The 12,520-nt window shown below is 56.9% G+C and overlaps 1 protein-coding gene across 6 annotated transcripts in view; it reads left to right on the plus strand.

Annotated features, from left to right (window-relative positions):
• Window positions 1-12,520, plus strand: part of IQSEC1 (IQ motif and Sec7 domain ArfGEF 1) — a 169,590-nt gene that overhangs the window by 119,548 nt on the left and 37,522 nt on the right. For all 6 annotated transcript variants that reach the window (XM_032412014.1, XM_032412017.1, XM_032412015.1 and 3 more), the window contains 2 exons: window positions 4,567-4,861; window positions 9,436-10,685. In XM_032412014.1, the coding sequence (XP_032267905.1) occupies window positions 4,567-4,861; window positions 9,436-10,685 (1,545 nt within the window). Of the gene's footprint in view, window positions 1-4,566; window positions 4,862-9,435; window positions 10,686-12,520 lie in introns of those variants that run through there.

Below are 12,520 nucleotides of genomic sequence, written 5' to 3' on the forward strand. Positions count from 1 at the left end.
TGGTGGTGATTTTGGTGGGGTGGAAGGCCTGCCACATTGTACCAGTCAAGGGGATACAGTTCATGTAGATTCAACAGGACTTGGTGACAGACTGAATGGGGCAGGGGCGGGAGCTGGTGGTGGGGGAGGGACTGAAGAGATGATGCCCAGGATCCTGGCTTCGGGTCACTGCATGACAATGGAGAAAGATCACGAGTTTGGTTTGGGGCACATAGGAGGTCTGGCAGGGGTGATGCAAGACGCTGTTCCAGGACCCAGCCAACAGCAGGCATGGGGAAGTGCCGTCACTCATTTGGCAAGTATTTACTGAGCACTGTTAGCCAGGCACGTGTGTTGGCACTTGGGAAATATCAGTAAGCAAAACAGACAAATTACCTCCACCCTCCTAGAACTTACATAGTGACATGGGAGACAGCAAACCAAAAAACAGGATAAATATATTACATGTTTTGAAGTGATGATGATCATCAAAGATTTAAAAAAAAAAAAAAAAAAGGCAAAGAAAGAGACCAGGAATCTTGACGGGGAGGGAGCTGTGATTTTAAATCTGGTGATGGCAGAGATCCGGGGAAGAGTGTTCCAGACAGAAAGAAGAGCCAGTGCAAAGGCCCTGAGGCAGGAGCATGCCTGACCCCTTTGAGCAGAGAGAAAGGAAGCCAGTGAGTCAGGAAGTCAGAATGAGCAAGGCAGGGAAGGAGCCAAGATGAGAGCAGCCGAGGTCAGGCGTTCAAGGACATTGCAAGGACAGGGTCTTCTAAGTGTGATGGGACCAGGGGAGGCACTCAATCTTACATTTTATCAGAGTCACAGTGGCAGCCTTGGGGAAGAGAGAGGCAGGGGGACCACTGAGGAGGCTGTTGTGATAATCCAGGGAGCAGGGATGGTGACCTGAGCCATCTGCTAAGAAGTGGGCAGAGCCTGGGTGTGTTTGGAAGGTGGGGCCGATGGGGGAGAGGAGACTGGAGTTGCTGTCATGGTGAAGAGAAAGGCTGCAGGTGACTGTCAGACCCCTTCCCTTGGCTCTGAGGGGAGGCTTGGCCCTCTCTCTCTAGCATGTTCTAGAACCTGCTGGCTTAAGACAGTTGGGAGCCAGGTAATGCCCAGAGCCGGAATCCTGGACTGGCACAGCCCCAGAAAGTGCTTGCCTCCCACCAGCCACCTCTGTCCCTGTCAGGTCACGACCCACCAGCCTCCTCTGTTCCTGTCATGTCACGACCCACGCTGACATCCTGCTCATGTCCCCAGCCATTGAGGCAGCCGGGCTCTTCCCCACTACCAAGCAACATACAGCCCTTGAGTTTAGTAGCTTGTCACCTGCTTCTCTTTCCTCAGCCCCTTCTGCCCCAAACCACAGCCGTCAGGTAATGATGACAACCCCTCAAATTCACAGACTGACCCCTGCCCCATCCCCGCCACTATCAGGAAGAATGCGCCTTTGCCTGTTCGCTGTTACTTTGAGGCCCAGTGAGCAAGGCCTAGGTAGGGGGTTGAATACCCCACAGACATGAGAGGTGGACACTGCTCCTTTATCCCAGGGCATGTTGGGGCAGTACGACGAGGGTCCCAGCCCACCACTCCCTGACAGAGCCACCATGAGGCACGACAGAAGGGCTTCCTGCTCTGGGGATTGCCCTTCAGTCTCCCCGTGTTTCTGTAAACTCGTGGTTTTGAGACTGTTTTAAAACCTTCTGAGCAGAGCCCCGGCTGCTTGTCTTCAAGGATGAGATTTTGTTTCCTGTCAGCCTCTTGCTCAGAAAAACAGACTCTGCCCCTGACTAAAGCATTTCCAGTATGGGGGATGTGTGTGTGGAAATACTTCCTTATGAGATGCTCACAGGCTGCACAGAAAAGGTGAGGCAGGGAGGCGTGTGGGGCCAGAGCGAAGGCAGGGGCTTTTGGTTGGCTGTCCATGGGTGAGCTTGCTTATCGACTGCCTGCAGGTCTGATAGGGGGATTCCCTCTCTCTGTCATACAACTACTGATCAAGCCACCGAGTATTTATTGTCAAGTATTGTTCAAAGGTTTATCAAAAGAATGAGAGAATTTTTCTTAATCTCAGGAAACAAACTGAGGGTTGCTGGAGTGGGGGGTGGGGTGACTGGGTGATGGACACTGGGGAGGGTATGTGCTCTGGTAAGCGCTGTGAATTGTGCAAGACTGTTGAATCTCAGATCTGTACCTCTGAAACAAATAATGCAATATATGTTAAGAAAGAAAAAAAGAAGAAGAAGAATGTAGCAGGAGGGGAAGAATGAAGGGGGGGAAATCGGAGGGGGAGAAGAACCATGAGAGACGATGGACTCTGAAAAACAAACTGAGGGTTCTAGAGGGGAGGGGGTTGGGAGGATGGCTTAGCCTGGTGATGGGTATTGAGCAGGGCACATTCTGCATGGAGCACTGGGTGTTATGCACAAACAATGAATCATGGAACACTATATCTAAAACTAATGATGTAATGTATGGGGATTAACATAACAATAAAAAAAATTAAAAAAAAAAAAAAAGAATGAGAGAATTTTTAGCTCTGCTGGTCCCCATCCTTCTCCCCCACCCGATGCATATACAGGGGGCCCAAAGGAAACTGCTCTTGGGTAACTGTGATGTCAGGAGAGTCTTGAAGGGTGGGTATTCCTCTGACACCTTAAAAGCATCTAGTCCATCCCACATGGATAATGGACAGGGAGACAGGCCTTGAAATGAGGGGTGACCCACGCTGATTCGCAGCCAGATCAAGGCAAAGCACCCAGAGAGAGCTCTTCCCCAAGGAAAGACCTTTGTCACTTTGTCACACTTTAGCTTCTGGGGAGCAGGATGGGATGTCCTTTGTCACAGGACACCAACTGCATGTCCTCAGAGGTCAGAGCCAGTTGGTGGAGCGGAAGTCCTATAGTATTCTTGAACTACAAGTTGGAAGGCAAGCACGGGGATTTGCAGCCCATCCCTGGCTCGGGGCAGAATTGGAACCACAGGGCAGGCTGCTTCCCTCTGCCCCCACTCTGAGTCTGTCTCTCCCAGGAGTCTGTAAACAGTCACATTCTATGCTCACAGGGCAGCCCTGCCAGGCCTTGTGATGTGACTGGAAGCAGAGCTGGGCAGGGGGTAGACCAGTTGGCCCCAAGGCTTTTGCACCCAGGGTGTTCCCATTGGTCTGAAGACAGGACTGTGGAGGAAGGACCGCAGCCTGGGAAGGGGTGCAATGTTCCCTTCTCTCTTCTGGGCCCCTTCCAGAGAGACCCCCTGCCCTGGCCCTAGGGATCAAATAGAGGGTCTCTAAAGGTTGAGTGATATCCTGCAGGGACAGGGAGATGGCAAGGCTTGACCAGAGAAGCTACTAGAAGCCGAGTTAGAAACAACCTTGCCTCTTTGTGCTATACTAAAAAGCAGTCTGCAGCAGGAACCAATGTCCATTTTCTGAGTTCCTGACTTTGGGATGAGTAAGCCAGCCAGTCCTTCTCTGTCCCCCCCAGTCTGGCGCTTGGAATGTTGAGAGGGATGTCTGTGTCCTGGGAATGAGGCGCAGCGAGGTGGAGGGGTGCACACCGCCCCCCAGGTCTTGGAGTCCCACCAACTTGGGCTTTGATCTCAACTCACCCACTCACTACCTGTGCGACCACAAGCAGGTCCCTGTACTTCGATGGGCCTCAGTTTCCCCACCTGGAAAAGGGGAGTTAGTAATTCTTTCTTTGCAGACTAGTTTTAAGATTTAAAAAAAAAATGTATGTACAACACTGTATTCATTCCCAAGCCTGCTGTAACAAGGACCACAGACCGGCCGGCTTAAACAACAGACATTTATTTTCTCACTGTTCTCACTTCTGGAGGCCCGAAGTCCAATATCAAGGTGTCGGCAGGGCTGATGTCATTGAGGCCTCTCTCGTTGGTGTGCAGAAGGCTACCTTCTCCCTGTGTCCTCACGTGGTCGTCCCTCTGTGCGTGTCTGGGCCCTAATCTCCTGTTCTTAGAAGGACACCAGTGACGTTGGATCAGGACCCTGACGGACCTCATTAACCTAACTATCTCTTTGAAGACCCTGTCTCCTCCACATTCTGAAGTACTGGGGGTTAGGACTTCAAGATACAAATTCTGGGGGGACATGGCTCAGCCCATAAAAAACCCTCCAGTGCCTGACCCTTAAGTAGGTATATAGTAAAAAAGTCACTTTTGTGAATGTCTGTTTAAAATAAGAACAAAAATACAAAAATCAGTGGTTTACTTAACCCAGGTGGTGGGAGTGAGGGAGAGAGGGTGACCAGATCCATTTAGTTGGTTAGCAGATTTTCACTGACCACCTACTACTGCGGGCCAGGCCCTGCTCTAGGCACTGGGGCCCATCAGTGCACATCGTGGGTCGAACCTCCATCCTTGCAAAGCTGACGTTCTCATGTAGGAGACGGACAGTAAGCAAAATCAATCAGTAAAGTGTGTCAGGTACCAGCCGGCAGTGTGGGGGACGCTGCGGGGCTGCCTCTTGAGCGTGGCTCCCTCCCACCTCCTGGTTCCCCATTGGGCCCTGGGCTCTGGTCTCCCACTCACAGTAGGCCTCTCTCGTCTCTCCGTCCCCTGCAGCGTGGAGGGCGAGGCCCCCAGCAGCGAGACCGGCACGTCGCTGGACAGCCCGTCGGCCTACCACCAGGGCCCCCTGGCGCCTGCTTCCAGCCTGAACCCCGACCGCTACGAGCACACGTCGGTGGGAGCGTATGGGCTGTACTCGGGGCCACCGGGACAGCAGCAGCGCACACGGAGGCCCAAACTGCAGCACTCGACCTCCATCCTGCGCAAGCAGGCCGAGGAAGAGGCCATCAAGCGCTCGCGGTCACTCTCTGAGAGCTATGAGCTCTCCTCTGACCTGCAGGACAAGCAGGTAGGTGGGGCCCGCCGCGCAGGGACAGGCAGCCGGGGCAGCTCTGGCTGGAGATGGGTGGGTGCCCAGCCCTTTGCTGGGGCGGCCTGAAGCAGCAGGAGGCTCAGCTCTCCCACACACTGAAGTCCGGTTAAGTGCACCTGTGCTAGGAACGTGGCCTTCGCCTCAGCCCAGGCTCCCCTTCTTGCTCCGCCCAACCAGCGGAGGTGCCCCGAGTGAAGGGACTGGAGGGTCGGGACTTGGCCTCTGCCCCACTCACCATCCTCATGGCCGTGCACGCAGGTTAGGTGGCCAGACACTGAATGTCTGAGGTCCCAGGAGAGGCCTGTACCCTTAGGGGGTCCTCAGGAGGAGTCCCCGAGAAGGGCAGGAGGTCCGTTTACAACATAAAGAGCACACACCCTGTAAAGAACACCAAGCCCATCCACAGCCAGCAGGCGAGCTTGCTTATTATATCCCCTTTGGTTTACAGCTCTTTGTTCTCGTGGGGAACGGCCTCGCTGAAGGCTCGCTTCCTCCCGCAGGGGCCTTGGCCCAGACCCACCGTGGGGTTGGCCCCTGTGTGCAGGACAAGGAGGTTGCACAGCCTGCCCGCTTGGCCGGGCTCCGGGGAGGACTAAAGATAGCCTCTTGGGGTTGAGGGGGAGGCCTGTCCTGGCTGCGTGGGGGGTTGAGAGGGGGCAGAGGGAATGAGCGATCCCTGGGCGGGGGGCAAAGAGCTCTCACTTTTAGGACCTCAGGGGTGCAGGCACCTAGAAGGCCCTTGAATAAGAATTCTTGGGTGAAACTGAAGGCAAGTTTCAGGCTTCAGGAGAACCTCAGGCTGTGGCAAGCAGCTGTGCAAATGTGCAGGACCAGGCTTATCTGTCCAGCCTCCCCCAGCTCCTGGGCCGTCTCCTCATGAGTCCTAGGTGGTCACATTGACCCCTTGCCTTGCCGCCCTCTCTTTGCTCCCCAGTCTTCCTCTTTGTCTTTTACCGAGCAGAGGTCTGGGCCTGGTGTGGCACCTGACTTCCAGGAGTGGTGCAGGTGCTGCCCACGTTGGGTCTTTCCTCCCCCCAAGCCCCCTGACAAAGTCCCCTACCAGCCCCCTCCTCTCCCTGTTCTCAGTGCTACCTCTCAGACCTGATTCTCTTCATCCTTCTGCAGATGGCCCCTTGTCGGGCTATGGGAGCAGATACCGCCCCCCCCACCGTGGCACTTGGCTCCGTGGCCAGGCCCACAGCAGGGGAAGACCACGTGGTCTCTGTTCCATTTATCACTTACACCCAGATCCAAAGTGGATCAGAAGCAGTTGATAGTAAAAGACCTCCAGCAGAACCGTTGAAACAAGTGAGGATGTTGAAGACCTCACAGAGGCCTATGGAGATAACCATCTGCTTCATATGGGCTTACTGTGGCACAGCTGTTCATTTTGATCCCATGCACATTAACCAAATGCACACCGTGTGCCAAACACTGTGCTCAGTGCTGGGGAGTCAACAGTGGACAGGGTGAGGCCCCAGATCTTGAGCTGACACTTTGGTCCAGGAGATGGACCCCACAGGCAAGTTAGCAATAAAAACAGTTTAATTCCAGAGTATGATACAAACTCCAGAGATTATGAAATAGGGGAAAGAAGTGGAGGTGACAGCATTGGATAAGGGCGGTGGGGAAGACCTCCTCAAGGTGGCATCTGAACTGAGTGTTTGAGGAAGGGGCCTTGCAGGAAGCAGTAACGCCAGGTGCAAAGGCCCTGAGGCAGAACAAGGGTGGCGAGGAAGAGGTGGTGAAAAGGTGAGAGGGCCCCTGAGCTATTGAGCTTCCTGGCAATCAAAGCAAGAGTGGGAATAGGACAGATTACCTGGGAACTGCCAGGTGAAAGTAGGATGCACAATTCCACGAGGAGTTAAAGTTGGGGAACACAAAGTCCCGTTTAGTGAAGGGAGCACTTTGGCTTCAGGGCCTCCACACCTTCTGGTGGTTTCCTATCAATGAGAGCAGGAGTCCTGAGTCATGGAGAAGTGGTAGTTCTGCTTTGTGGAAGGGCGTTCCTCTCTGTTCCTTATCCCTCCCCCGCTGTTGAGAAGTGTCCTTTTAAAGGGAGAGTGAGGGCTAGAGGTCAGCTCCGCATCACTTCCCAGAGCCTCTGTCCTCCAAGAAGGGGGATCCCAGAGCCCCTCTGCAGACTGGATGTCACGTGAGTATCGGGTGAGGGTGATGTACAGCAGGTGAGCACATACAGATTGGATTCCCTCTCCTGCACCCCGATAAACTTCCAGACTGGGCCTCGGGTCCGTTGTGGCCCAGAAGGAGGAATGACCCCCGTGAGTCTGGGGGATGCATAAGAGCTGGCCTGGGTCAGTTTATGTCCTCCAGGGAAGACCAGGAAGGAGGGACTGGGAGGGGATTTGATGACAACACAGAGCCAATTTCTGCCTTTCCAAAGTCCCTCTTCTCCCCCCCCCACTCTTCCCCCCAGATTTGGGGAGCCGGTCTCAGACAAATAGGTCGCTGCTTGGTTTTCTAGGTCCAAAGTCAGCAGGAGAGAAAGAGCCCTGAGTGAGCCCTGGGCCTAAGCTGGTGGTCCTGGTGTCATGACTGCCCCCAAAGGTGACATGAGAGGGGCCAGGCTACCGGCCTTGATGGGCAGAGGAGAGAGGGCTTCCCAGAGCTCAGCCTTGGGCCCTTTATCGGCCCCGTCGGCTTTCAGAGCTCCACTCAAAACCCCAAAAAAACAAAGTCTGCTTACAGATGTGGAAGTGAGGTCATCTCTTTGGATGTTGTTCAGTAACTTCAGGGCAAGAGAAAAAACAGACCCACCCTGGCTGACTCTGGGCCCAGAAAAGTCGTTTTGATCCACCCACCCACCCCCCACACACACACACACACTATACCCGCTCCTCCTATGAAGGGAGCTGCTCTGCCGGGCCTTTTGCTCCCTCTCCTGCGGGCCCAGAGAGCTGGCATCCCTGACGTGGGTGGCCTCCCAGAGCCGGGACGTGAGGGGCCGGGACCTGCACTGGGGTATGTGGGGCTCCAAGCCCTCTGTTCCCAGCCCACCCCACAGCGGCTCTGAGCGACCCTCTCCCCCGACTCGGGCCTTGGCTTGGATTTGCTCGGCATCTGTTTGGTTTTATTTCAGTTAAGTATGTGTGTCTGTCCGTTCTCCCTGACAGACTCTTTGCTTCTTGAGGGCAGGGACCTTATCTCTCTGTGCCACCAGCTTTGGTGTGATGCCCGGCACGGCCTAGGCCGGCGGGATCTAGACAAGCAGGGTGTGGTGCTTTGCCTCCCTGGCACAAGTGTGCCTTCCTCCTCAGGGCCTTAGGCCTCTCCTGGCCCCACAGCAGGTGCCCCTCTGCCCAACACCCCAGGAGCCCTGGCTTCACAGAGCAGCCAGTTCCTTATCTTGAATTTTCTTTGATTCTTACAGGGTAGGCTCCCACTTTATGGGCATGTTTTCACACAGGAGCGAGGCACGGTTAGCAGCCCTTGGGGTTGTCCTTGATCACCAAGGGCTGGCATGAGCCTCAGGGCTTTGGGAGGCTGGTGTGTCACACAGGGGAGCCCCAGGCAGTGCCACCTGCCTGCAGCCCCGCCCCATCTCTGTACCTCATCACGGAGAGGGGCCATCAGGACCTGGGGTGCCAGAATGAGTGCTCGCTCTGGAGTCTGGAGGCCTCCACCTATGAGCTGGGTCACTTCTCTGGGCCTCAGTTTCCCCATCTGTCCAGTGAGGGGAGTTGGGGACCCCACAAACTGTAAAGACCTTCCAGGAATGCAGCTGAAGGTCTTCTAGCCCCAGCTGTCCCTGTGCTTGGCATGTGCTAAGCACTTGTGTCTGTCTCATCAGGTGCTCACCACGGTCCTACGAGGTAGGGCTGAGTACCGTCCCCACTTTACAGATGAGGAAACAGGAAGCGCGCGGCCCCAAGGCTTGCTAAGAGTAGCACAGCTAACGAGGGGCAGGGCCAGGCTTAGAGACCGGGCATGTGGCCGGGAAGCCTGCTCCCCACTAAGGTGATTCTCTCAGGCCTCCCTGAAACTCAGTGACACCCTCCCAGCTGGTAAGAGCACATGGTCGCTGCTGTAAAGAGGAAGTGAGACCAAAAGCCTGCAGCCAAGGCTTGGCATCCAGGATCTCACTGAATTCTTTGGCTGGTCTCTTAACCTGCTCGTGCCTCAGGTTCCTCCTCCCTGGAGGGGCTGCCTGCACCTCATCCAGCATCTCCCAAGTTTCATTAAACCACAGGCCACAAGATGCACTGGGGCCAAAGGTTTCTGTGGTTAAAGAAATTTGGGAACACGCCACCTTTTAAAGGTTCTGGGAAGTCCTGCAGGGAACATCCTTGCTTTCACTTCAACATGGGGCTTCTCCATCTTACTTGACCCGGGGAACCCCTGTCTTGCACAACCTCACGGGCAGGCCTCCACGGTTGCCATAACCAACTTTGGGATGCTCCAAGGCCTTTCTGGATGGTGTCACCGCGGGGCTGGGCAGCGGGCACGACTGTGGGTGGACATGGCGCTGCGCCAGCACACGGGGTTGTACTCACTAATGTCCTGTCCTTCCCCCCCCGACCCCCGACCAGGTGGAGATGCTAGAACGCAAGTATGGGGGCCGCCTCGTGACCCGCCATGCGGCCCGCACCATCCAGACAGCCTTCCGTCAGTACCAGATGAATAAGAACTTCGAGCGCCTGCGCAGCTCCATGTCGGAGAACCGCATGTCGCGCCGCATTGTGCTGTCCAACATGAGGATGCAGTTCTCCTTCGAGGGCCCGGAGAAGGTGCACAGCTCCTACTTCGAGGGGAAGCAGGTCTCGGTGACTGATGACGGCTCTCAGCTGGGGGCCCTGGTGCCGTCCGAGTGCGGCGACCTTGGCGAGCCACCCACCCTCAAGTCTCCCGCCCCGTCCAGCGACTTCGCAGACGCCATCACGGAGCTGGAGGACGCCTTCTCGCGGCAGGTGAAGTCACTGGCCGAGTCCATCGACGACGCCCTCAACTGCCGCAGCCTGCACGCCGAGGAGGCGCCGGCCCCTGAGGCGGCGCGGGCCCGGGACGCCGAGCCCAAGCCGGCCCTGCACGGCGTGGACCACCACAAGCTGGACGAGATGACAGCCTCGTACAGTGATGTCACCCTGTACATCGACGAGGAGGAGCTGTCACCGCCCCTGCCCCTGTCGCAGGCGGCGCACCGGCAGCCCAGCACGGAGTCGGACCTGCGGCTGCGGGCTGGGGGGGCCGCGCAGGACTACTGGGCGCTGGCTCACAAGGACGACAAGGGGGACACAGACACAAGCTGCCGGAGCACACCGTCGCTGGAGCGGCAGGAGCAGCGGCTGCGGGTGGAGCACCTCCCGCTGCTCACCATTGAGCCGCCCAGCGACAGCTCCGTGGACCTCAGTGACCGCTCGGACCGCGGCTCGCTCAAGAGGCAGAGCGCCTACGAACGCAGCCTGGGCGGGCCACAGGGCAGCCCCAAGCACGGCCCCCTGGCCGGCCCCCCCAAGAGCCTTCCCCGGGAGGAGCCGGAGCTGCGGCCCCGGCCCCCCCGGCCCCTGGACAGCCACCTGGCCATCAACGGCTCGGCCAACAGGCAGAGCAAGTCGGAGTCCGACTACTCGGATGGGGACAACGACAGCGTCAACAGCACGTCCAACTCCAACGACACCATCAACTGCAGCTCCGAGTCGTCGTCCCGCGACAGCCTGCGGGAGCAGACGCTCAGCAAGCAGACCTACCACAAGGAGACCCGCAACAGCTGGGACTCACCCGCCTTCAGCAACGATGTCATCCGCAAGAGGCACTACCGCATTGGCCTCAATCTCTTCAACAAGTGAGTGCCTGCCAGCCCCGCAGGACCGAGTGGGGCGGGCCTTCCTCCTACGCCCCGGGGCCTTTGCACACACCGAGGGTTTAAAAGAGCATGTGTGAGGGCGTGACGCTGCGCTAACGGGGCCTGTGGCAGCACCTGGCACGGCGCTGCTGTCGTAGAGGAGACTGGAGCCCGGTGAGTGGGGGGCCCGGCCCCTCCCAAGGGCCCTGTCGTGGGGATTGCAGAGGCTCACAGGCTGAGAAGCAGCTGAACGAGGGGTTTCTCTGGGACAAGGCAACACGGGGACAGGAGTTCAGGGCCCTGTCGGTGCCTAGAGCAGCACCCAGCACAGAGTAGCTTCTCAGGAAATGTGAATGTGAAGGCTGATGGCGCTGTGATGGGGGTCCGTGTGTGAGCAAGATCTCCCAGGGCAGGTGCGGGCTCAGCTCGGAGGCACGCGTCGGGGGAAGCAGGACACAGATAAGCCTGGTGCTAACAGATGTCTCAGCAAGGTCCTTTGGGAGACGTGTGAATTGGGTCTGTTGAGTGGCCGCTCCCCACCAGGACGTTCTAGAAAGGTGCTGTGGGGGCAGTCCTGAGAGCAGATTTAAGGAGGGAGACGGGTATTTAAAGCAGGCTATTCTTAGCACGGCTGAAAATAGCAAGCGGAAGGGGAGGAGGCCGCATACTCCCTTGGAAGGGACGCTGCCGGGCTCTGGTTATTAAACCTCATATTTCACATCGTTTCCATCCGTGGGGCCTCTGGGATTGGGGGTCATCGGACGTCAGCCTGGCGCTGACTCCTCCAAGGTTGGGGACACAGCCAGACTGCCTGGTGGTGACCGACACACATCCACTGCACTTCCCCCGCTCTCTGCTTCCTCTTTGAGATGGAGGGAGACTTGGGGGCACTTTTGAGCCATCCCTGCTACAAATGGGAGTGCTGCGTTATCTCGGGGACTCAGGCTTGTCCCAGAGGGAGGGTATAGGGAACAGGACATTTACATGTGAGCAGCCAGGGGGCTCTGGGTCACTGGTCCTCACTCAGCTGAGAACTATGAGTCTCAAGCACCCGGGTGCTCTCTCCCAAGACTCCCATCAGCCCGTGGTTCATGGCACGTAGGGACAGCTTTACCGCTGCACGAGCTGTGGCCAGAGCAGCACGTGAGCAGGAAGGGCCATATTCTGCTGAGCCCATCCTGAGCTCTGTCCCAGAAGTCTGTTCCCACCTGCTTCTGGGCACAGCCAGCTCCCGAGTCGTCTTAGACCCAGGCCAGGGCCCTCCTGGGCAGGGGGCCGAACTGACCGGGGGGCTCCCTTAGTGCCCAAGCCCACCGCATGCCTGTCAGCTTCCAGGGATGTCCTGATGTGGGGGTCCCAGCCGGGTTGACAGGTAGAGGCCAGAAAAAACAGTCCCTCCACCAGCCAGTTGTGGTCTGTGTAGATTCTCTCTAAGCTCTGTTTTTAGTTATGTGCACGGTATAGGAATACATTCCCCGTGGAAAATGAAAGCCTTCCAGTTAGGATAACATTCCCTCTGGCTCTTGTCATTTTGGAGTCTCTCCTCCCAGATCTTTATTCCGTGCATGTGTGTGCTCTTCGGAACTGCAGACAGCCATGGTTCAGAGCACAGCTCCAGGGCCAGACTGCCCGGGCTCACAGCCTGGCCTTTCGTCTGTACGGTGGGGCTGGGCCCAACAGTGTCCACCTCGCAGGGTGTGAGTTGGAAGGAAGCAGGTATGTGAAGTGCTTGGAGCAGCGCCCGGCATCGAGTAAGTCCTCTCCCAAGTGTTAGCTGCCGCTGTGGCCTTGCTGGTGTTATCTGGGGCCTGGGGTTGTGGGATCATCTCACTGAG

The sequence above is a fragment of the Phoca vitulina genome, unplaced genomic scaffold (genome assembly GCF_004348235.1).
Source record: "Phoca vitulina isolate PV1807 unplaced genomic scaffold, GSC_HSeal_1.0 scaffold13, whole genome shotgun sequence".
Classification (NCBI taxonomy): domain Eukaryota; kingdom Metazoa; phylum Chordata; class Mammalia; order Carnivora; family Phocidae; genus Phoca; species Phoca vitulina.